The 26,189-nt window shown below is 38.7% G+C and overlaps 2 protein-coding genes across 9 annotated transcripts in view; both read left to right on the top strand.

The window, feature by feature from the left end:
• The window catches only part of ehbp1 (EH domain binding protein 1), a 150,212-nt gene extending 134,993 nt beyond the window's left edge, over positions 1–15,219 (top strand). For all 8 annotated transcript variants that reach the window (XM_051867816.1, XM_051867818.1, XM_051867822.1 and 5 more), the window contains 4 exons: positions 6,028–6,127; positions 7,092–7,165; positions 13,696–13,810; positions 14,119–15,219. In XM_051867816.1, coding sequence (XP_051723776.1) covers positions 6,028–6,127; positions 7,092–7,165; positions 13,696–13,810; positions 14,119–14,209 — 380 coding nt within the window. In that variant the 3' untranslated portion in view covers positions 14,210–15,219. The remainder of the gene's footprint in view (positions 1–6,027; positions 6,128–7,091; positions 7,166–13,695; positions 13,811–14,118) is intronic.
• Positions 15,220–18,862: 3,643 nt separating this feature from the next.
• On the top strand, positions 18,863–24,511 carry otx1 (orthodenticle homeobox 1). The gene is made up of 4 exons (XM_051869141.1): positions 18,863–19,271; positions 20,812–21,001; positions 21,406–21,557; positions 22,624–24,511. The coding sequence occupies exons 2-4, from the start codon at positions 20,905–20,907 to the stop codon at positions 23,344–23,346; spliced, it is 972 nt and encodes a 323-aa protein (XP_051725101.1). The 5' UTR covers positions 18,863–19,271; positions 20,812–20,904; the 3' UTR covers positions 23,347–24,511.
• The last annotated feature ends 1,678 nt before the right edge of the window (positions 24,512–26,189 follow it).

The following is a 26,189-nucleotide window of genomic DNA, read 5'->3' as shown; positions in this document are numbered from 1 at the left end:
CTTTGTGAGGAATTAAATTGTTATGCGCTTTGACTGCTCATGTTCCATTAACTCAAATATGTCAGTCTGTGATCATGAATTGATAATGTGTTTCCTTTAAACGTACAATCTGATCAGTGCACATATTAAAATTTTCCGCTTGAAAGATTTAAGTGATAATACTGTTTTTATTTTTTTTTTGTCATTTAGTTATTCTTCAAGTGGTTTAATTCTATTTTAATCTCAAAATAATTAACCGTTGCTTTTGTAGAGTAAATTTAATCTCTTGAAGATCTCCATTTTCTACGCGTCTCTTTGATTTTTCAGTGTCTTGGTCACCTAAAGAGGCTGATCCCCAGATAAATAGCAAACAGGGGAAAAGGTTAGTGGTTAACTAGGTTGGCTTAAACAAGAGAAAATGTGTTCGGTCCATTTTGAAACTAGTGATGGGCGTCTTAAAGCACAATGGCCGGGGCTTGATCCTGAGATTAGGTATTGTGGTTAAAGCTAAACTACCTTCCATCAGAGCAGCGCAAGGCGAGCACGGCCCTTTCAGCCCACGCTAACAAGACTTCTCCACATTGCAGACCCACTCAGAGTAATTAAATCAATCCTTTTGTTCTCACCGCTCTCTCCTTCAGTGACGAGTGAAGATCTGATTATTGCCTTCATGCATATTCAAAAAGACTCCCTGACTGGGCCTTAATGAGCTTCCTCTCAATCGCACGAGATTCATCTTGTTCGTTCCCCCCTTTTTACTTATTTTTTATTTGTCTCTCCCTCTCTTTTTCATGCATTTTAACTCCTGACAACAAAAAAAAGAGGGAAACGGCAGTCAGACGCACAGAATGAATGAGTGAGCAGAGTCAGCCCACTTAAAATAAATCGTAAATGTTCAAAAAGTGACTGAGTGGCAGAGGAGTGGAGATCTTCCCCTTCAAACTCCGATAGACAAATTGGATTACTGGGTATTGGATTAAACAGAAAACGGGTGGATAAGAAATGAGAAGAGCTCGCTGTGATCACAGGGTTTAATATATTTCTTTTCTTTTTCTTTTCTTTATGGCCTCCTCTCTCCACCCCCAGTCTGTTTTTTTTTTTTTTTCTTTCAGTAAAGACACCCAGCTCTTAGCAGGACTCAGGATTAATTTGTAATTGTTCTGGTTTCTTAATGCTTTAGAAAGATTTTTATCTAAATCAAATGAGGGGGAATTTTGTAATTAAACAAAATGCCAAGCAAAACAATCCCCCTGTTGCGGAGGTTTACTTCAGAGTTATTTGCTTTTTTATCATTCTGTAAATATCTAAATAAGGTTCTAATTTAAAAAAAAAAAAAAAAAAATAGAACCTTCAATTCACATAATTAATTTGCTATTCACAGCGTTTAGCCTAATTACATGCCTTGAAAATGAAAAACAGTCTTATTTAAGCATTTTGGCAACTTTTGGAAAGATTTTGTACACTAATGTTTTCCGAATATCAAGTTGTGGTTTTTATAACCAGTTGCTAAAGCAGCTCAGATATTTAATTGATATTTTGACAGTCATGCCTGGAGCCATTTAGGGTGAGTTTGAAATTTAACAGGTGTATGTCTGTTTATAGCTATAGTTTAGCTGATATAACTTCAATATATTCACATGAAACTTTACATTTTGGGTGACTTGAGGTTTGTTTTGTCTATGTGTGTGCGCTGTAGCTGTTAGTAAATAATCAGTAAAGGTTAGCAGGAAAGAGGGGCAGATTGTGAAATGTGTGAGGATTTCATTAATGCTATCTGTTTTGAATGCAACAGTGGCTGAGATGACTATCTTAATCTGATTCTGCTGCAGGGCCCAGATCACCCTGCCATGGACACAGGCCCTTGGGCCTACCAGACGAGCCTGGCCCCTGTAGCCCCCTCGTGCTCGTGTATGTGTGGACTATAGGGTGTGTGAAGGTCTCTCTTTTGAGTTTTGTAAAGTGAATGCTATTGGAAACGATCAGCCAAGCGAGGAAAGCAGGTTCTGTTTATTTTTAAAAAGATTTTATTCAGTGGAGAAAATAAATAATATTAATTAAAGTTCTGTCAAATCATGAATGAGATAATTTAGGTAAATTATTATAATTGTTTGTATAATTAATTTGTTAACTTTTCTTATTATTTGTATCTTACAAATGCAAAGTGTTTTCTAGTTATATTACATTATATAGAATTTAATAGATCATTTACAAGTGAACAAAACCATTTCAGTCCTTTAGGTTAATATTGTATTATTTTAGTTAATCAGTACAGATATACACACTTGAACCAAAATATTATTTCTAAAATGAAAAAATGAAAATCAGAAGGAAAGAAAGTGCTCAACCAGAAATAAAAATAGCATATTTTGGGGTTAAAAAGGCACTACATTCTCTGTCTGTTAAGCTTTGACACTATGAAATATTTAGTTTAAACTGTATATTGTCTAAATTGTGGCATTTTTAAATGTGATCTTAAATCAGATTCATTTAAATTAAATATAAAAAGAAAAGAAAACTTCAAGGCAAAGAAGATTTTATTTATTTTTGCTTTATCCTTCTTGCAATTTCAGGACATCATTATTTGGGTCGTCCCTAACAAAGGTCATAGTTTAAGTGTTGGCACTGTAGAATGTGTTTGTGTGCGTGTTATTTGTTTTAGTGGTAAAGCGAGGACTTCTTTCATGCTGTCAGGGCTCTGTCAGTGCTGAAGCTCAGGCAATGGCCTCCGGGATACGGCTACTAATCCGTCATTCCCTTACAATGTCACACAAGCTTAATATTACCATTTATTATTTGCTTGTTTCATTTGACTGTGCGTCGCTACAATGACCTGTCACTGCACACTTTATCCCTTCCGAGCTGCACTATTTAAAAGTTGACTACAATAATCCAGGCTTGATTCCTAAATCCCGGACCCCCTCTTTTTTTTCCCCCCTCCCGTCTACTCTGCGTTGTCGTCAAATGCAAAATTTCACACATCTGGCACTGGCAGACATGAGAGCGGCTCCCCTGGTGGAGGGCTGGGGAGTTTTGGTGGGGGTGAGTGACAGGGCCGTCGTCCCACCGGGGGCAGCCACTGGCTTTGTTGTGGCTAGCGGATTTGTCTCTCTCACATGACCAGCGTCACAGTCACATGGTGCCAAGCAACTGCGTGATGGAAAAAAGATCCGAGGTGCAAGTTCCCACATCAGACTCTTATTGAAGATCCGCCCTTTGTCACCCCCACCCCGTCCTTGTAATGGCTCTGTGCACATAGACACACACACTGTCATATCACTTGTTTTTGAAACAGATCCAGTCCTGGCTTCTGATTGGTCAATACAGCATGCTAAAGTCCATAATATAGTAACATCTATGACTTGAAACACCTGTTCACTATATCACTACACAGTATCCATAGCAGTTGTTATTTTTGTTGCATACCAACTATATCATATAGATGAAAAGTTATTCATTAAATTTGCGTCCTTTTATTTTCAATATATAGTAACTGCCTTTTTTAAGAAGCAATAAAACTCTGAAAGTCATGCTGTAATGTGAATAAAGTCATGACTGAAGCGGTTACAAGCACTCCACTGCACAGTATTCACAATATAGTATGCTTCTCATTCTTTATTGATTAAATAACCTTTTTTTTATAGTATAATAAGACCATAAATGCTAGGTATAATTGTCTTTGTGTTTGACACTAGACAGTTACAGTAGATGCACATCATCCAGGATGACTCAGATGCACAGATCTTTATTTAATGGTGTGGCACTGTAATTCTCATCTTAAGATCTACAAAAATTGATCTTAAAGTCCTCATATCAGTAAAAAGAGTGAGCATGTTTGTGTACAGATGCTAATTCTGTTGTTGATGCTGTCAGGAACAGACAGGTATCACAAGAGCATAGAGTAGGTGATGTGATTACATAAGCTTAAAGGATCTTTCATCTTTTCTCCTCTTTCATCCCTCTTCAAAGACATAATTAGTGTCACAAAAATGCTCAGAATACTGACATCGGAGTCATTCTTCCTGAACCCACTTAACCGGTTTACCCCACGGCCCAAACTACCAGACCCCACAGTGTCTGCTTACCTTTGATACCTTCTGAGGTCAAATAAGAGATGGCCAGACAAAACCTACAAAATGTGAAATCAACTTACTTTCTGGCTATTTCTGTTTTACATTTTAAAATAACTGTTTTCTATTTTAGCCATTTTAAACTGTAATTTATTCCTGTGATGGCAAAGCTGAATTTTCAGCAGTCAACCCCAGCTGTGTCACATGATCCTTCACAAATCACTCTGGTAACAATTTACAGTAACGTTTCATTTGTTAACATTAGTTAATGCATTAACTGACATGAACTAACAATGAGCAATATATTCTTACTGCATTTATTATCCTTTGTTAATGGTAGTTAATAAAAATGTTCACGTTAGTTCACGGTGCATTAACTTTCAATCTCAAAAATGTATTAGTAAATGTTGAGATTAACATTAACTAAGATAAATAAATGCTGTCGAAGTATTGTTCATTGTAAATTAATGTTATCTAATGTAGTTAACTTATGTTAACAAATGAAACCTCATTATAAAGTGTTAACATCATTATAATATGTTGATTTGGTGCTCAAGAAACATCTTATCATCAATGTTAAAACAGTTGTGCTGCTTAATATTTTTGTGGAACCCATTTTTTTTTCAGGGTCCTTTATTGAATAGAAAGTTCAAAAGAACAGCATTTATCTGCAATAGAAAGCTTTTGCAACATAAATGTCTTTACTTTCACTTTTGATCAATTTAATGCATCCTTAAATAAAAGTATTTATTTCTTTCACCTCTTACTGACACCAAACTTTTGAAGTAGTGTACATTGCACTCCAGATATGCAGATACATATAAAGACTTCCATTGAAAAAGCCTCTAAAAGCCACTTCGGTCAAAAATGAGATAGCGATACTGAGTGAATGCTCTCCACACATAGTATACGTTTATCAAATTCTTTCACTTCAAACCCGCTAAATCCCAGCCTCAGCCCAATCAGGAGTAGAAACCTATACATAGGAGCCTGATAAAAATGCTGATTTTAAAGAAAAACGTCAGGCGGTCTTAGAGGCTTTTGCATCTGAAGTCTTCATATACACTCATTCATGTCATTAAACTTGAACAGCTGATTTTTGCAATTAGCATTAAACTAAGTAATTGAGTTTCTTACCTGTAATACATTGAACCCCTGAGCAATGTGCGGGGCCCCACCTGTAGTTTCCGACTGTTTGAGTTCGGCATCCGCACATGTAGGCCTCAGGCGTAGGACATGTGCTTTTGGATCGGATCTGAAGCTGCAGAAAGACCTGGAGTTGAGGCTTTAATCCCAGTCAGCGAAGGAAAGTAACCAGCCTTCATTAATCCTACTCTAATCCAGAGGTATCTCTGTTTTACTGACAATGGAAGTACCTTGTGAAGTGTCTAATACGTAGGTAGTGAACACACATCTGGATGGCTTCCTAATGTGCGTGTCAGTCTGCGCAGTTGAGAAAAGCCTGTCAGATAATCTCATTTGATGCACTTTATACTCGGAGGTGTGAGAAAAGTGCTTAACTTATCCGTTCCAGAGAAAGTCGGTCAAAAGTGTGTGTGTTTAAAGGCTACAGTGAGACTTTGGAAATTAAACTGTTGTATTGTGGAGATTTGCTGTAACTGGCAAGAACTTGAATAGTTGGCTAATTAATATCTACAGATATCTAGCGTGTCTGGGCAATTGGTAGGAATTTTTTGATGACTATAAATAATTTGTGATTTAATATGATGATTTCCGACCAGTCTTTAGAAACTACTTTTTTATTTTTTATTTTATTTTATTTTATTTTATTATTTTGTTGTTGTTTTTTTTATTTTTTTTTTATTTTAAAGGTATTAGGCCTCCTATCACCCACTTATGGCCCACTGTTGATCTCCGGACCCTAGTTTGAAAACCCCTACAACGGAGTGATGTTTATATTGTTACAAGAATATTATAATAAAGTTTTACATTCTAGGTTTTTCTGTGTGTGTGTCTTCAGGAAATAATAAGGAAGAGGAGGAATCCATGATGCAGGAATGGTTCACGCTGGTCAACAAGAAGAATGCTCTGATCCGCCGACAGAACCAGCTCTCTCTGCTGTGAGTTAATGTTTACTCTTTCTCTCTCTCTCCCACACTTACCAATGGAAGCAGTGGTCTCTGAGCACACACACCTATAATATGTTGAGACCCGCACTTGAAATGATTTTCCCAAGAGACCTGAGCCCAGTCAGAAGGTCGGGCCCCTCATTCACTTTCACCCCTCCCCCGGCGGTCCTCCACCGTAAAGCGGACAAAACGGCATATCAGTACGGACGCGTCTGCAATAATGTGATTTCAAAGACTGTATTATTCCACCCATTATGAGAATTGGATCGACCAAAGAAAGAATTGAAAAAATGACTTCATTCACCTAAAAGAGGAAGCCATTATGACAATAACCCACATATTTACCCTCTTTTTTTAACTGCTTTCACAGTTATTTTTTGCCTCAAAAGATGATAATGTTCATTTTTTAAACCTTTCATCCTTTTCTTTAAAAGTGAGAGTGAGACGTACAGAAATCTAGGCGGCTGTTCATTCTGCATAAAGAGCGACAGAGAGAGGAAGAGAAGAAAGAGACAGAGTTTCAAAGCTCTCACAAATGGCAGATTGAAGTATTCTAATCACATTATATCACTGGAAAAGGGCTTTTTAAGTGCTCAATTAAAAGGGCCTTGATAATTTCTCTTTCTTTCATTTCTTTTTAGTCACTGAACAGGCTGTGAAGGACAAATTCTATTAGGGACAGAGTTAGCTCATTTCCAATACATTTGAAAGTGGCGAAATTTAATTTGCCGCGTGATACCCCACCTGCCCGCCCGCCCGCCCGCTTTTTCCCCCCGTCGCCATTTCCCCGCTCTCGGCCCCCTCTGTTCCGGTTTGTGTATCGCTTATTTGCAGTAGATTAATGTGAGGTAGGGAAGGTGTTGGCGAGTTCACGAATCAATGTTTATTAAAGGTTTCTTTAAGTGTTTAATGATTTAGTAATTAACATATTGATGAACTTTTACAACTTGCCCAGGGAGAAGGAACACGATCTGGAGAGACGCTTTGAGCTGCTGAACCGAGAATTAAGGGCAATGCTGGCGATTGAAGGTAAGAGGGAGTGAAAGAGGGATTTGGGGGTGAATTTGAGAGGCGCTCTGTGAAAAACAAAGATCCTCTCCTGCTTAATTAAACCTGCCCGCGACGTGTTCTTTGACACCACCGGCATGGCTCCGCCCACCAAGCTCTGATTTGAAAACACTACTGATTGTTTTAGTGCCCTTTAATAATGAAGATCTTACAAATTCACCCTTGGATTGTACATAAGATATTATGATTTGCTCTCAAAATCGCAAGTATTACAGCCGCAAGTGCACATGTCATTTCCAAATCAATATTAAATCTCTGTGATGTACCCCGGGGCGCGCTCATGTTTATAAGCTTTTTGAGTGTGTGTAATACAGACAGGTAAGGAAAGTAAAAAAATAAAAAATAAAAAATAAAGCCTATTGTGCGGTATCAAAGTTGTCTGGTTAAGTTTAATCCCTTTGACTGTGTCCTCTTTCGCAAAATGAACCTTTTACAATCAATGCAAATTGATTTTACAATTCGATGGTGACCCTCTCACCCCTTGGCTAGCCATGGTAATTTCTTTCTGCACCTGATAAGCTAGCTGATCCATCATAAATCAATTCTAATTAGTTCGGAGAGGTTGACAGTGGACATGAATAGCCAAGCAGAGAGCACAGCTCCCCATATTGTGATGCTGCCGTTCGCCACACACTTTCTCACCTCCAGGGCTTCACCCGAGCCAGATCAACACGGTTCATCTCAATATTTTGACATGCTTCTGTCTTGTTTCTGAAAGATTCCTCCAATCCGAGAGTCACCGTGATACTGAACGCTAAATGCGGAGCCCGATAGCGAGAACTTAAGCTAATAACGTTCAGATGTTGAAGTGCCTCGGCCTTGTGTCCACTTATCAGCAAACATGGAGTGAGTTCCAAATATTGGTGTGGATGTGCAAGGGTGACAGGGTCCATCCACTGCAGTGGTAATTCAGTCCCTGCTGCTTGTAACAACCCTATCAGTCCACACACTGCTACCTGTTGAATTATCACTCGCAGTTATTTTCTCGCTCTCTCTCTCTCACTTTATCTCTCTTGCTCTCTCTCTCTCTCTTTCTCCCATGAGGCCCAGCACTTGGCATTCAGAGTCAGGGTGTTTCTGAAGCGAGTCAGAGATAGTTCTGAGCTGCTGGTGAGGAGGTTCGTGCATCAGTTTCTTATTTGGAGCCCCGACGGGCTCTCGCGCCCAGCCAATGCAGACAGGTAATTGCTGATTTGCTTGGTCAGCTGATGACATTGGAAGTGTAGCGGCTGAGGCGTTCAGACACACACACATAATTTCTCCCATATCAGTGCACACTCTCTCGCTGATAGAGGAAAATACTCACCCTCCTCGACCCCACGACTGTGCAGAGGAGAATCTACAGTCGGTGTGACCTGGAGATGAGTAATACTGAAGGCTCGTATAGATGTCATGGAGAGGTTTGGGTAGCATTTAGAGCATTCTATGTGTCTTTTATTTAACAAAATGTCAAGAAGAATTTGGTTTCTCCATTCTGAGGTGTCCTTAAATGTTTTGTTTTCATACTAACTGCTAAAAATAGATGTATAGTAATTGAGGAAGCAGAATTTAAAGGGTTTGTTCACCCAAAAATGAATATTCTGTTATTAATTACTCACCCTCATGTTGTTCCACACCACACTACAGTGGTTCCACCTTAATGTTTTGTTTCGAATCAGTAGTTCAGAGCACGTATCAAACTGCCAAAGTCACGTGATTTCAGTAAACGAGGCTTCGTTACGTCATAAGTGTTTCGAAATTTTAATGTTTCATGTGACTTTGGCAGTTTGATACGTGCTCCAAACCGCTGATTCAAAACAAAAGATTCGTAAAGCTTCATGAAGCAGTGTTTTGAAATCACCCATCACTAGATATTGTTGAATATTTTGGGGTTTTTTGGCATACAAAAAGTATTCTCATTGCTTCATAACATTAAGGTTAAACTGCTGTACTCGTATGAACTGTTTTAAATATGTCTCTAGTACCTTTCTGGGCATTTGAAGGTGTAAATTAACTTGCTGTCAATGCAGGCCTCACTGAGCCATCGGATTTTATCAAAAATATCTTAATTTGTGTTGTGAAGATGAATGAAGGTCTTACGGGTGTGGAACAACATGAGGGTGAGTAATTAATGACAGAATTTTCATTTTTTGGTGAACTAACCCTTTAATTTTGAATTTACATTCAAATTTACATTTGAATATAAAGTAGTACAATTAAAATTAATTGAAATTCATAACTAAATTTTTACTAGAAAACTAAAAAGGCAAAGTTTATCAAAACAAACTTTGAATGTTGGCTTAGCAAAGACTTTTATTTGAAAAAGTGTTTAAAGCCATTTGAAGGTTGATTGATTGATCGATCGATCGATCGATTGATTGATTTATTAATTTGATCGATTGATTGATTGAAATTATCTTATAAATTATACATTTAAATAATCTTTTATGAACCAGAATTAAAGAATAGTTCTTTTCCCAGAATGCATTCATTTTTCTTTTTTATTGGAATTCAGTAAATTGATCTTCCTGTCATTCCAATACAGATTCCAACTTCCTGTGGAATGTGGCCAGTTTTTAAATTTTGAAAGGGTGCCAGATATTCAGATCTGAATTTACCCAACCCCGACTAGCATGACATATGGAACAACCTTTGATTTGTTTTTGTTTTTTTTATAGATATTAATACTGTAGAAATCATTACACAGTGACTTCAATTCAGGTACACTTGTTGCCTGTTACAGTACACATTATTAGATCTGAAGCCTGTGGACACCATAAAGGGAAAGAAAATATTTTATAAATTATAAAGGCGGGTTGAAAAGACGGGAAGGATTCGGTTAAAGGTGTAGAGCAAACAGGGTGAGTGTTAATGTCAGCTAAACGATAACCCCTTCAGTCTGCGCTCTGCTGTGGGGAGGCAAAGAAAAGTGGCGAGGCCTTCCACAATATGCCATGACTCCTATTTCTCTGCCTCCAAATTGATCCTTTTTGCCCTTTTTATCTGCCTGCCATGCACACACGCTTTCTCTCAAATTCGTCTTTTTTCCCCTCCCCTCTCCCTATTTCTTTCTTTCCTCAAATGCGGTGCACTCCGGGGCGTTATATTTGAAAGTGGACGCTCCTTTTTGCTGAGGGATTTCTGCATAGGTCCCCCAGTTTTGTTGTTACGGTTTTATATGATAAGCTTTTTTATATGTTTAAAATCAATATGTAATCCTGTGCAAGGGCTTATCCCCCTACAACCCCATTTGTAAATCTATTTGAGCTTTGTTACATGTCTGGGCTGCCGTATTCCTCAGATTGATTGGGTGCAGTGTGAGAATCCTATCAAATGGCCGGCTTTGATGATGTTGCAAACTCTTTCAAGATTGCTAGTTGACTGGAACTGGAGATAAGGCGAGACGACACTTTCTCATTCTACACTGTTCACTGAAATCTGTGTTCATTTCCATTTAGCTGTCGCTTTCTGCATTTGACTCTCAATATCCACTTTTATACAACAGCACCTAATAGACATTTATATTTGTGTAGTCTCCTGATTCATGCACTTCGAAATAATAGTTTTTTGTATTGTTGTAATATATATTTTTTGTGTTTTTTATTTAATTTGGGTGATAATATTCACAGTAGTTAGCAGTAGTTGATGTAGAATTTTACTGAAAGACCTTTTTCTCAGCATTTTAACCTTAGTTAAAAAATTTTCCATTTCTCAAAGCAAATTAGTTACATCACTCATATGCATACACAGAAACACAAGATGCAGATTAGTGATTCAAACTTTTATTCAAAGACATTGTGTATATGGTTTGTTTTTGATATAGTCACTTTATTTGGGTATAGTGTGGTAAGAATCCAGGGACTGTTGTCCCGTCACCCTCCTTGTCATGGTTCTCCATGTTGGTCTTTGTCTCATTCCCAGCTGGCCTCTCTCCAGCTCCATCTTACGCTGGCGCTCCCAGCCTGCCCACCGCTCGCCTAAATCTGCTGTAATAAGATCATGCATTTTTCCCTGGATTCCTCCAACACTACTTATTTCCTGTTATTTCCTCCAAAAAAAAAAAAGTTCTAACCAAAAAAAAAAAAAAATCTCCATTCAGTCCAAAAGTTTGCTCCATGTGTCCGTACACTATAGCGAGCATAGCGGGTGTGTGAAGTTTGTGTTTAGTGATCTTTCAGCAGAACTCTCAGAAGAAGCTCTGTGCCTCCTGAAGCTGCCGAGCAGGTTGCACTCTTGAATAAATTTTGCTGTGGAGGAGGGTCATGGGGATTTGAACCAGCGCATTCTTCTGTGGGTTGTGAGTGCTCACATGGTTACCATTGGTGTGCATTGTTAGGGTTATCTGAATAAGCACCAACCATGTGAGTTTTAACGTGATTGCCCAGGGCGATGAGAAGAGAGAGAGAAAGAGGGGAGTAATCCAAAAAGGATTGAACCCCCCCACCCCACCACCACCACCACCACCACAACCAATAACTCCAAATAGTCTTCATCCATCTCTTTTTCGAGGAAAGGGAGGAGGCAGCAGCGTCCGTTAGTGTTTTTTGGCGAGTTGTGATCCCTCGTTTACTTTACCGTGTCCCTCTGCGTCCATGTTCATTGTTTACCTTCTTAATGAGGGGGGCGGTGCCACTCCCGCTTGATTGACAGCTGCATGCGGCCTCTGCCGGAGGTGCAGGGGAGGATCTGTGGCTTTTTGGCTGAGAATGCTGAAGGGGAACAGGAGGAGGAGGTAAAGAGTCGAGGGGCTTTTTCTCTCTCTACCTCTTTGGGACATGCAGGAGAAGTTTTTTGTTGGTCGTAGCCTACCCTCCAGGCAGGTCTTTGTGAAGTAGGCATTGTCGTTTTTGACGGAGGGGTAGCAGAAACGACAGAGCGAATTAAAGAGGAGGGTCGTGAAAGACACAGAACGTATGAAGAGCGATGCAGGATAAACAGTCTGGCCTGTAGGATGTTAAATGCGGTCTTTAGGTGCACAGGAAATGGCCGGCTTGTGTCGCATAGATAGAATAACAGAAAATATTTTTTCTCACTTTTGCAGATAGCTAAATTGCTCTTTAAAGAACATTGTACCTTTTTTCATTTTCTTCCCTGCAGCTTTTGTACAAATTTGGCAAATTTGTTAAAGCGGAGACAAATCCTCTCAAATATTTAGCATTAGCCTCTCTGAAGCCTAATGTCAGAACACCAAAGACTTTCATTTAGCTGCTGGGGGCCCAAATAACTTTCAAATATTGAAACGGTGTTCATTTTGCCACTGCGCTTCACTTCAAAGAGGAGAGGTTAAACGAGAGCGAGGAGCAGACCTTTCGGGACCAACGACCTTCTCAGCACAATTTCACATAACCGCAGCAGAAATATTTATTTTTAATCAAGTACATTTATTTTAAGTATTGACTTTTCAGAAGGCTGAAAATGCGTTTATCTGTCTTATTTTTTTGGTAGAAACCGGTCGCTCTATATAATAAGAGAAGTTGATTTTGTCTGTGTGTATTTTTGTGAGTCTTGTGCATGAGGGAGCGCTAATAAAGCAGTGTAAAGACACTAGTACAGTCTGTTCTTACAGCAGGCTGAAGAATAGGCCCGGTAAGATAACTTCCCCTTGGCTGTGAGCAGGGCCCTAATCTGCACTGGTATCAGTAAGGCCTGATCTCGTCTGCCTGGCTGATATTTCAGACCTGTTGTTGGCAGGGGGACAGGAGCAGGTCACCTCACAGAGACCTTCGCTATAGTTGCGCACCTTTTATACATTAAATTTCTATCATTTGTTTTCAAAAACACATATACAAATCCATTTCTTCCAGATTATATTTGTGAAAGTGAAAGAAATCGGAATTATATAATGTATTTATGCTATTTATTTTTTAATGTGAATCTTAATTTTTTCTTCTTATCTTAAATGGCGTCTGTGCGTCTCTTTGGGAGCCGTTTTGAGGCGTCTAAGAACATTTATTGTACTCTGCACTGTCCTCGCATTCACTCGTGTTATCAGATCCTTTCTGTCTGAATTCCACCGTGTGGCTGCTCTCCATACAGGAACCTGTGGGTGCCCTGGTACACCTTCACAATAACTCCACAACAGTACGGGCTACGATTTCTTCTCTGAATATTTTATCATGGGACACAGTGATGTCTTTCTCACTAAAACCCAGGATGTGACGTCCGTGCCTTTAAATGGATAGCTCACCTGAAAATGTACATTTCTCTCATCATGTTCTCACCCTCATGTCATTCCAAACCTAAATGACTTTCTTTCTTCTGCGGAAAAGAAAAGAAGGTATTTTGGGGTCCAAAACAACATCAGGGCCCCTTTGAGATTCATTCATTTTCATAACATCTTCGTTTTTGATAGTCATACAGGTTTGGAGCGACATGAGGATGAGGAAAATGAACTGTGAACTATCACTTTAAGTCTTGTTTCCTGGATTGTGTTAAAAGGTGCTATGAAGTGATTAGTGATCACCCTGAGCTTTTTCTCTAACATTCTCCGTTGTTTCCGTTCCATCTTCTAGACTGGCAGAAGACGGAGGCACAAAAGCGCCGAGAGCAGCTGCTGCTGGATGAGCTGGTCATACTGGTCAACAAACGTGACGCGCTAGTCCGAGACCTGGACGCCCAGGAGAAAGAGTAAGTCTTCCTGCTGCAAGGCATTGTGGGATTGCTAGAGCCAGGATTAGTCCTCCAGGCCCTATAGCGTGGTTCAGGGAGGGTTTAAAGGCCAAAGTTTGCAGTCACCCGCATTCTCTTTGCCACCGAGCATGTTTAGGTGTTTTTTTTGGGGGGAGGGATGGAGTCAGGCAGAGAGGGCTTGTGAATATTTCAAGAGCCGAAGTGAAGCCGTAGTACAGGTCATAGGTGGTGGAGGTGCAGGTGGCATTCTCCTATGTCCCGGTCTATGACCTTTGATCCTGTGTGTCCTGTGTGTGTGTCGGCAGGGCTGAAGAGGAAGATGAGCACCTGGAGAGAACCCTGGAACAGAACAAAGGCAAGATGGCAAAAAAAGAGGAGAAGTGCGTTCTTCAGTGACGGACATTTCCGAAGCAATAAAGCAGCGAGATGACGTGTACACTACAAAGTCTTGAAATGTATTTGTGTCTTAGAGACTACAGCATACACTTTATTATTGTCGTTTTAAATCTTCATATGTTGATCTTTTTATTATCTAAGGGCTGAAGATCTGGTGAATGCCCTGAGATGCATCCTGTTTCATTAAAACCAGAGAGATTTATTGTTTCACATACACAAATTCAAAAACTTTATTATTATTAGGTTTGGTTTGTTGGATTTCACAAACAAGGTACTTAAGGAACTAATATTTGAGGAGATGCAAAGCTGTACAATTTCGAAAACTTTCTGACTAAATGGTTAAATCCATTGTAATTCAGATTAATCTGAACACTAAGATGTTCGCAGCCTCTTTCTTACAGGAAATTATAACTCAAAGTTTCGGTACAGCACATTTTCTGTTTGTGAATAGGATTGGGTTTCAAAATCATATCACATTTCAGTTTTAAGAAAATCTATCAGCATGTTCTCCTCTAACAAGAGCTGAAATGTTTTAATTACTCAACTTTCTAGAATATTTGAAAAGGGGACTTGTTGCATTTAAAAAATGTATTTTGTGTTTTACTGACTTTTTTATGTTTATTATGTTTACCAAACATTTTAGAGCTTGCTTTAGTGAGAAGAGTGAAATACTGCGAGTGCTTAAACAGAAATAAACGGCCATGTTGTACATTTTATTTCACTGTTTGAGGCTTAAAAAAAAAAAGCTTGGAGAAAAAAAACAACTTTATTTTCAGAAGCAGTCACGATCAGAGTAATTTATTACTTTTTGCTTTTATTACTGTTTGAGACGTTTTTAAAGTAACCATCTTCACAATCCTGTACATTTGCTCAAAGACTTTAATATTTATTGTATAGTTAGAAGGCAGGCTTTTCTTGTCCGCATATTTCTGTTTCACGTCTTTATTGTACGAGCATCACCGGTTTATTTATTCCACTGTACTATAAATATCACTGTTCAATAAAATTCAAATGATTTCATACTCGAATTCAACAGAGCTCGTGTGGTTTTGGGTGTTGCTAATGCATTTGGCCTTGTGTTCCTAAAGAAAATGTTGTGTCATCTTTAGACAGCTGATACTGAATAAACTTAGAATTTGAATTGTAAAACACTTATTTAATTTTGTCGTTTATGCAGTTCTTTTCGTTTTTTTTATAAATTGTCCTAATGATTGTAGATTTATTTATTCTCATTAGATTTGCCTGTCTATTATTATGTTTAACTTAATGATTTAGTATTAAAATTAATGGTGTTTTATTCTCCTTACGTTCTGACTGGACTGATGTTTCAGACACTCATTACTTTAAAACCCATATGAAGTCGCACTATGACGAAACACGACAAACGTTCTTTTTTTATCAATTAAAAAAACAATTTACAGGCACTCAAGAGGGACGTCCAGCTCGTTCTGCGAGAATTCCCCTGCATTGTAGTTATTTCTAAATGAATGTTTGCGTTTTGTTTTGTTTGAGGTCTTTCCTCAGAGGAAGATTAAGGCAGAATTACTCTGTCCCAAGCATCTGCTTTCCCTCGGACACTTAATTCTCAGCCAAACAGTCATCACCGCAGCTTCGCATCGTCCATTTAACGAACAAAATAAGTTTTGACAGCTGACGTCCTCCCTTAGCCCTTCTAATAGTTCCACATTAATTTGCTGATGGTTGGGTCTGACTGTACCTCCATTTTCCCTCAGGGCGTTTTGTTTTTGTTTTTGTTATTTGGCAGTTATCACAGATGACTGTAATCGTCTGAATAGGAGACACTTACTGGCGCTCACAAACCATTACACGGCGGCGGAAAGGACATTTGTTTGTTGCCTTTACTAATCGGAGAGTTTGAGCCTGTGAGAGGCTTGAAACGCATGTCATAATTTTATGCATTAGACCTGTGGCGATGTCCGTGTAATCCCGATGAGACGCTAGCGTGGTGTTCATATCTAAATGACCGCTTTGAACTGTTCTTTAGTCCATTCAGATGGCTAATTTAATACAAGGTGTGCATGTATACATCTAATTTGTCCCCGTGAAACGTGGGATGGAATATTAATATTTTACTTTTGGAATAGCCTACGCTTAAAGTAGGCTGTCTTTTTATAGCACTTTTTTTTTTTTTCAAGTATCTCTTCAAAGCGCCTAAACTTTTTTTCTGTTTTTTCTAAAACAAAAAAATATATATTATGAAAATATTTGATGCATTTGTGGTTTCTTACATTATCGTAACTCATTTAATGTTTGTTTTTCAGTCACGCAACTATCAGAAAGTTTAGATATCTCTGGCATTTTCTCTGCATTTCACACACACAAACATAAGGATTTAAAAAAAAAAAAATTAAAAAAAAAAAGTCAAACATCTTATCTGCGTAGTTCTAGTTCGCACATGCTGTGGCGTTGTCAAAATGCACAATTCCCTTACCTGATTGTTGTCCATTTTGCCAACTATTGTTTTCAGGCTCAAACCAATAGTGTATGTGAAAAAAAATGAATAAAAAAAACTTTTTTTAAAAATAAATGTTCTTATCACAGGAAAAAAGAGCTCTCCAAAACAGCGTAGAGATCATGTCAGCGCGAGCAGAGATGCGCGAGTCCCAGAGCGCGTTCTGTGGATCCAGCTGCTTTGAAGTCCACGGCCTCACTTCAGGTGTTGAGCAGTTGGACTTGACGAAGCCCCTCGACCGCCGAAAATCCTTCCCTCGTCCTAAAATACACCGGAGGAAACGGTACCGAGCCTTCTGTACGAGCTTCAATATCGTATTTTATGCATCATCGTTTTAATAAGGACCGACAACATCGCCGACTCGCTCCCATCCTGCCGGCTAAAGAAACCAAACTTTTCCCCCTCCTCTTCTCGCCTCCTCTAATCCCGAGATTTACGAGCTCAGCATTTAGAAAATTCGACTGCAATTTGGGATTAGACAAAATACTCTTATTACAAAAGCTTCTTGCAACCTGATAACTTGATACTTGTTCTGGGTTTATCACGGGGTCTTAGCAACATCAGGGCCGAGAGAATAAACCAGCAAACTGACAAAATGCTGGAATAGTATATTTCTTTTGTGTGCGTTTGAGGATCACATTTTGTTGTTATTATTATCCGTGGAAATAGGGTAGTTTAAGGGCAGGTGGAATCTGCCTTTATGGGGGGCTGGAGGCAGCACTTGTGCTTTAAACAGGCAGTATAAACATTTAATATGCGCATTCCCTGTCACCCTACTTCTAAGCAGTATCCAATAACTTTCCCTTTAGTTTTTCCGCGTCTATTGACGGCTAACAGCAGCATCTCTGTTATTCCCAAGAGTACTTTTGTCGATGACTTTGTTGATCTATAGAAGAACGTGTAAAGCCGCCCGGCCTTTGATTGGATGCCCCATATAGTAAAAATGTAATTTCGTTCCTCCGGCGGTCACTTGCTTTGAACATTAGGTCGCTTTCAGCTCAGGCCTCAATTAGAATGAGTTGATTTTGTGAGATCAACAAAAGGACCGAGCGAAGCCTTATTAAGATCTTCTGAGCCTTTCAGAAACAGTTAAGGAAACACCGCGCCCTCCGTGATATTCTGTTACCGTATTTTATTGGCATTTCTTTGGGAAAGTGAGGCTTGAAAGGTGCTTTCTTTGATTCTCTGAGGCTCAGACTCTCTCTATGTGCTGATTTCGTTTCTTTTCTGGAAGGGCCGAGTTTTTCTTCACTCCCTTTCACGTTTCCTCTCCGTCTGCCTATTAAACTTTACGCACACTATTCTGAAATGTAATTCTAAGTGGGGATTAGCCACTCATTAATATTCATGAGGCGAGGTAACAATAAAAATGAAAATAGATAAAGTGGATAAATTAAACTTTTTTGCTGCATTTTACCCCGCTTCAAATCGATGGACTACATGAATCGATCACTTCAGGGAATCTTAAATTTTGTATCAAACGGTACTTCGTGAATTGGTGTTTTTTTTTTTTTTTTTTTTTTTAGTTGTTGTCAGACATTTTAGTAGAGGCCTTAATGTCCTCTCGCTCTCGCTCTCGCTCTCCCTCTCTTTCTCTCTCTCTCTCTCTCTCTCTTTCTCTCTCTCTCTCCCTCTCTTTAACTGTTTTGATAGCTTTAATTATATTGGACTGTTTAATACACGTGGGTAAATTAATATTCAAATATTCGATATCGTCTCTGATTTTTTCTAGAGGTCGGCTATACCAAAATGAAATACATTTCAAGACGCAAAACGGTTACAATTATAGGTGTGTAATTAAGAGACTAGGCAAATGTTTTGTTTAGATTTGACAAGACTTACTAATTAAATGTTTTGGGTCAATATCGCAATAGTAAGGTCTTTTAGTAAAATATCATCATTAAAATATTTTACGTAGCCTATTTTTATAGCCTACTTTATAACCTACCTTAATTTCATAATGGCTTTTGTAAATGAAGCCCGTATTCTAAAATATTTACCAACTAATTTTAGGAAATGTTTAACTGTATTGTCTACACTTTTCTTGATATTTTAGGTCTTCTCGAAATTCTAAAGATTTATTTGGACGGTGCATGTTCTTGATGTCTTTAGTCAACGCGGGGTGGGGCTTCAAGGAAGTTCTCTGCCCGTGGACTGGTTGTTACAGTTGTCAATCAAGCAGAGAATGCGCGGCGATTGGCTGGAGTGGGCGGATCTGCAGGTGTCCTACGCTCTTAGAGAGGCAGGGTTAGGAGAAGGTGATCAATCTCCATCCGTCTACATTAGCAATCACCTTAAACTAGTGACAGACACGAACGAGAAAGCCAAAGCAAATGAGTTTAATGTACTTGGTTTTAAACCCCGGGAACACACTCTCAATAGGCTACAACAAGTCCAGCTAAAATCCAGACACGTGCGCCATATCAACATTGCTGCAGTTTTGAGGAGAGTTTTAGACGACATTTATTTGCTGAGGTTCCTCGGTCGATTTGCCTTCCTGAACTCTTCCATTGGTGGATATTTTTTTTGTATCATCTGGTCAGACTGCAAAAATAGAGGAGAGGAGAAGGACGGAGGGTTCTGAAAAAGGTAAGAACAAATGCGCCTTTTAATTTAGATTCCCCGCTAATTTTATTGTTATGGTTCAACACTTAGGCTAACAAAACGGAACCAATACAAGTTTCACTTAGTTAAATTTCTTGTTTTTACGTTAGCGCAACATTTGTTTTTCTGATGTATATTATGTAGATAAATTTAGTTCTCTTGAGTATGCAAAAGTTTTCTATTTTTATTGTCCTATTCACTTTACCGACGTCAGTGGTGTATTTAAGTTACGCAGTAAACAGACTAGTAATTGTGATAGTCGCTTAGACGCAAATGTTAAAAAATGAATTAAATCTAAAAACAGAGACCCGTTTGTTTGAAACGAACACGAGCAGTTTTGCAGATCAACTCATCACCGCAGTATAAACCAGCGCTCTTGGAGAGTAATTGGAGAGGCGTGTTTTGGTTTTTGTTAATTTATTTTGGCGATAAGGCCAAGAAATGAAGGTGTTTCCCCAGAGGTCTAATCTGCATTGTAATTGAGTTAATTTGCACGTAGATGTGTTCTTACTAACAAGTCTTTACAGACTAAAGAATAAGCAAGGAATAGATTGGAATACACAGATCTCTAAACGGTTCGGTTCTCTCAGCACGGGGCCCATCCACATTCATTTCCACTAGATAACCAGTCAGCTCCTGCCTTTGGTTAAAAATTGAATGACTAACTAAATTAATACGGTGCGTTAATAAAGATTTTAAAATTTTAAAATAAGGTTTTTAAAACGTAGACTGTGATGATAATATATACGATTATACATTTTCTAGAAGTAGCCTAACTGTTTTATTCTAGCTACCTATTTTGAGAGATGTAATGTTCAACAAAACTATTTTAAATAATTAACAATAAATATTATTTTCTATGACTTTTTTACACAAAGCTAAATTCAGTGTGACTCTGAAGACCATGTTTATTAGGCCTGCAAGTTTTGTAATTCTTTTGATAAGTACTTTTAAACTGCACAGATTTGGTCTTCTATGCCCTGTTAATCTGCAGAGCCGTATTTAAAATATTTAATCAAAAAACGAATGGAAAATAAATGTAGCTACCTCTAACAAAATATTTTAAATGCTTTATATAATATGAAATGTCAGAAAATTGGGAATATTCATGCTTTAAATTTTGCTGAAATATGGTTACAAATAGGCCTATAGATCTATAGAAATTTTAGAAATATAGAAATACACTTATACTTTTAATTCGCGTCAGGCATCCTGGTGTCAGTTTTCACCATTATGCTATTTTGTTTTTAAATAGAGATAGGTTTATTATCATTGTTGTTGTTGTTATTATTATTATTATTATTATTATAGAAAAAAGAAATTTTCTGCATGATTTAAAACCATGAAACCAATTAGGTTGTCACTTATATGCTACTTTTTTTTCTAATAATTTTTACAGAGGACATGGTTTACTACTCAACAGTTCTTATTGACTCATTTAATTTACTTTGCATTTTTCATACTTTTGTTTAGTTTACGCATATCAGTTGGTAATACAATTAATATTATTACAATCATATTTCAGTAACTTAAATCGGGTCCGTCCTTCGTCAAACTGCAACATCGGGGGAAATCGAACTATTGGCAAGATCTGGGGGGACCCGTGACTGCCTCTAGCATGATGTCATACCTCAAACAGCCCCCCTACGCCATGAACGGCCTGGGGCTGAGCGGCGCGGCCATGGACCTACTGCACCCGTCCGTCGGATACCCAGGTACAGAAACAACACGTTTTACGTGTACAGTGAACGGTGTTTAACACAGCGCTATGTGAGCAACAATCATGTCTGTCTGTCTGTCTTTTTTTTTTTTTTTTAAATCAAGTCAACGGTTTTACTGAAACTTCACTGAAATTCTTGACATTCTCTATAGTGCCTTTTTTTCGATGTTTAAAAAGGACTTATTGAATCTAATGTTCATTGCATCGTTATTTATTTAAAACATAATCCGCAAAACCTCAAAGTCCTCTAGAATAATTTAAATGCGCTTTAAGGTATAATTAGGCTATTTTCATTTCCGAAAATAGTCTTTGAAAATGTCCTGAAGCTATTTGCTGTTTCACATGTAAACAAAATCATAATATATTATTCTGTGTACTCCTATGACTTATTTTTTTCAGCGACGCCTAGAAAGCAGCGGCGGGAAAGAACAACATTTACGCGCTCCCAGCTTGACATTCTCGAAGCGCTCTTTGCCAAAACTCGTTATCCGGACATATTTATGAGAGAGGAGGTGGCACTGAAAATCAACCTTCCTGAGTCCAGAGTTCAGGTACATGCAACCACTAAATGTTTGGGGGGGAAATAAAAATGGACTAAATAGTTAGAAAAAGCAATTGTACAAGTATGACAACTTAAAAATATTCGTCAATGTACATTATGCTCAGCTGCTCCCCCTACTGATTTCCTTAAAAGTTCGTAGTAGCTAACTAATGATTACAGTTACTATTGTAATTATTAATATAGACTCCAAAGTGTGTGTTTGACATTTTGGTTGTCAGCCTAGTTGTACATCCATTACAGAACTGGGGTTAATTGGCAGGTGATTTCAGCTCGTCTGTTTGAATTTTTGAATTTTTTTTTTTTTTTTTTTTTTTTTTTTTTTTAACATGTTTGAATTATGCAGCATGAAAGAATTTAATTATGCTTGAATAATTTGTACTCTCCAAACCAAAGTAGTGTTCAGTGCATTTGTTTGTACGATTTTCCTGCACTGAAGAAATGTGGCCATATAGAGCAAATATATGAAGATACTGTGTTTCCCAGATGATCACTGTGATTAAAATGCCCACTCACTTTGATGTAAATATCATTGATGAGGAAATGTAAAATTCCCACAGTCCGCTGTGGATTTTTCATGCAAATAATCCTTTTTCTGAAGTGATCCGAGGCCTAAAGGAGTAACCCTCCGTCAATTTCCCAAGCAATTTTATTTGCTCTTAATAAGCACATGAAACAAAACGCTTTACACGGTCAGACCCTCCTTCCACTATTGAATTACCATCTCTGCGGAGAAACTCAATAGGCTGCTATCACCCAGCCGTCTACAAGCACTGAAATTAGATCCACACAGTAAAGCAGAAAGGCCCTGCATGCAAATTAAAGCCAGGAACTGCTAATAACTAGCTATTTTCCACTCTGATATTGCACAATGGCTCTCCAACATGTCCTTCAGCCATGCACGGAAGGTCTCCATAATCATTTAATGGGGCTCTGTGCGCATGTGTGTATTGGGCGTAATGGACTATGTGCTATCCTATTTTCATATGTGTCTATTTTGTTCAAACAGAATTTCAAAGTGTATTTTAAGTGTTTTGTTTCCCCTCTGTGTCCTGCAGGTGTGGTTTAAGAACCGTCGTGCTAAATGCCGTCAGCAGCAGCAGAGTGGCAGCAGCACTAAAGCTCGGCCTGCAAAGAAGAAATCCTCACCCACCCGGGAGAGCACAGGCTCCGAGAGCAGCGGCCAGTTCACCCCTCCGGCTGTCTCCAGTGCTGGCTCTTCCTCCTCCTCCTCTTCCTCCACCAATAACACGGGCATCAGTAGCACCTCTACCTCTATCAGTACTGTCTCCTCAATCTGGAGCCCTGCCATTTCCCCAGGCTCCGCACCCCCGTCCGTCTCCCTGCCGGAGCCTGTCGCTCCCTCAAACGCCTCCTGCATGCAGCGTTCCGTCTCAGGCACGGCTGGCTCCTCCTACCCCATGCCCTACAACCAGACCACCGGCTACAGCCAGGGCTACCCGACTCCTTCCGGTTCTTACTTCAGTGGGGTGGACTGTGGCTCCTATCTGGCCCCCATGCACTCTCACCACCACCCTCATCAGCTCAGCCCCATGACGGCTTCGTCCATGCCCACGCACCCCCACCACCACATCAGTCAGTCCTCAGGACATCACCACCACCATCATCACCAGGCCTACAGTGGCAGTGGCCTGGCCTTCAATTCTTCTGACTGCCTGGATTACAAGGAGCAAACGGCCTCCTCCTGGAAGCTCAACTTCAACACTACAGACTGTTTGGACTACAAAGACCAAGCATCCTGGAGGTTCCAAGTCTTGTGATCTGATTTTTTTTTTTTTTTTTTTTTAAATGCCCTCCATTTTCACCATCTCTCTGTTTTAATAGTGTGCTGAGTTTAAGGAAAAAATATATATGGACTTGCAGATTTTAACAGAATAGTTAGATGTTCATCACATTTTTAAAAGTGAGCCCCCCACCCTCCCCCTTTTTTTTAAGCGATAAGAAAGGGGAAATGGCAAAGTTGTGGAGGGAAATGAAATCTAGTTTTCCCTTCTTTTTTTTTTTTTTGTCACTGAAGAGACTTAATTACATTTACTCGACGACCAAGAGTTCTGGTTCTGAAGTGAACTCGCGTCACTCTCCTGCCTGATCTGGATTACCGTTTTTCTACACGGGACACTGAACGCTCAGCGACCGTTTACCTCCACCTCTCAAACCCTGTACAGCTGTTTCGTTTTCTAAATATGGTTATTTTTTAGGACGACAGATTCTAGTCAGCTTAACGGAGCTGAATTGTGTACATATGTATTTGGGTCAGTTACATTGACCATATTTAGTTGGTGTTAATGGATTTCAAATGGTTTAATAAGACTTTGAAACGACTTTATGTAAATCTTTTTCCCAAATAATCCAAAGATCATGAATTGGCCACTGGACTTATTTGATATCTACTGAAAACCAATTTTTGTTACCCTGAAAAAAATAAAATAAATAGGATTTTATATTGAGAACATCATGTGGAAAAAAAATAATAAAAAAAATTAAATTTTGAACAAATAAAACTTAATTATACGTTGGACATTTTTAGAGCGGGGGATATTTGGCTGTGATATTCCATTAGTTAAACTAGCATTTGAAGAGTTGTTGCGGTGAAAGAGCACGGGCATGATTAAAATTGTTGGATGCATTTAACAGCACTTGGCTTAATTGCTCTAACCGAAAGAAGAAGAGAAAAAAAAACATGTGGATGAGAAATGTGGTTAAGGAAGAATTCCCAAATGCCAGTGAAATGATGAATGTACTGCAGGCGCAGATCATTACATTCATGTCCGTAATAAAGATCAATTAACTACCAAAATTTCACATGACTTCTGACTGGGGTATGTCCGCTTTTAACACCCAAAATTTACTCTCTTGTTGCAAGTGTTTTCAACTGTCAACGAACGAATAAATAAGTAAAAATTCAATAAACGCACCTCAATTTTATTTATTTCGTGAGATCCTGGATGCATTTTTGATTTAGAAGAACTTTTAAATGGCCAATACAACTTTTTATTTATTTTTACCAGTGAACAATATTGAGAGCTAAATGATTATCTGAACCGATGCAATTCATTGATTTATTTCCATAGGACTGTGAGGATTTTAAGGGCGTGAGCGAAAAATCGAATGTTACTGATTGAATTTTTCGTTATGTGGAAAGGATTAAGTTTTTGCTTCTCAATAAATCGGTTATTTGCTATGGGTATAGGATGCTACAACTGTGTATGCAGGAGTGTAAAATTGATTAAAACTCAAACCGTGCACTTTAACTATATTCAGTTGGGCTTTAGAAAACACACAATCGTTTGAAGGTCTTTTTGTGCAAACTGTTAAAGGCCACGGCACTGCAAAATTTCTTAAATATTTATTAACGCATTTGATCAGGCAGTAATTGAATGCGCTCGCGATAATTGCTTCCCAGCAGAATCTCCGCGCGCTCTGGAGCACAAGAGCGTTTCGCCAAAATAACCCGGAGCGATATCGCTTCTTCTGATTCGGTAATGACGTGGGTGGGTCTGGGTTAATGGGTCAAAAGCGGGAGGGAGGCAGCCGTCAGGCACCGGGCCATTAAAGAAATAGCTGGAGAAAAACAAGGCTCGGCAAAGCTGTTTAGATGAACGTGTTCGAACAGAAAAAGTTTCCTTTTGGTCGATTAAGCAGTGGATTGAAAGAATGTGCACAGGTAAATTGTTTACACGTCTCTCAACACAGGAAGGCCTGTATTATTTTAAGTCCTAATTTGACAAAGCACTGTTATGTTTATAATAATAATAATATTTATTATTATTATTAATATTAATATTAGTTGCATGTGTAATATCTGATTAAAAGGCCTACATGCGTATTGAAAGAAACACCTTAATGCTACTCGACGTTAGGCTACTATGAATATCACGTTCTCTGTGTTTTCTGAACAATGTCGTTAATAGCATAATAATAAAATAACCCATTCGCACGACTTTAATCAGCTTCAGTGTTTTTGTGTGCTAATTACTGATGTGTTGGCCTGGCAGCTGAATCAACACCTCGCTCAGGAGAACATTACGCGTATTTGTTTTACTGTGCTCGCATTGAGACGCCACCGCAGCTCAGCGACGCTACATAAACATGAATGGATTTGTAAGATTTGCATCAAACAAACATTTGCGTCCTGTCTTCCTGGGGAATAATTTGAGGAGCTCGGACACGCCCTCGCGTGGAGCACCTGCTTAAGCCCGAGGGGTGAGAGAGAGAAAACATTAAGGCCTGTTCGTACTAACACTTTCAACTGAAGCAGGCATCATTCTGGCGAGGTGATTTCATGTGCATGAGCTCATAGAGTTGGTCATTTACTCTATATTGGTATTAACTAACTTTTTTTTGTGTGTGTGTGGATGAAATATAACCGAATTTATATATATAACACAAGTATGAAGACTTTAGATGGAAAAGCCTCTAACTGCCATCTGAAATTTTCTTCTAAAATTAGCATTTTTATCAAGCTCGTATGTTTAAAGGACATATTAATTGCCGTTAAAGTGAATGTCATATGTATTTAATATATATTTTAATCATTTATTTTAATATATCCTACATAGTCTCACGTCATCAGTCATTTAAGCACTCACATTCTACTTCCAAC

Source organism: Ctenopharyngodon idella, chromosome 17, assembly GCF_019924925.1.
Source record: "Ctenopharyngodon idella isolate HZGC_01 chromosome 17, HZGC01, whole genome shotgun sequence".
Lineage (NCBI taxonomy): Eukaryota > Metazoa > Chordata > Actinopteri > Cypriniformes > Xenocyprididae > Ctenopharyngodon > Ctenopharyngodon idella.
Note: the sequence above shows the minus strand (reverse complement) of the source record. Positions and strands in the feature narration are given on the sequence as shown.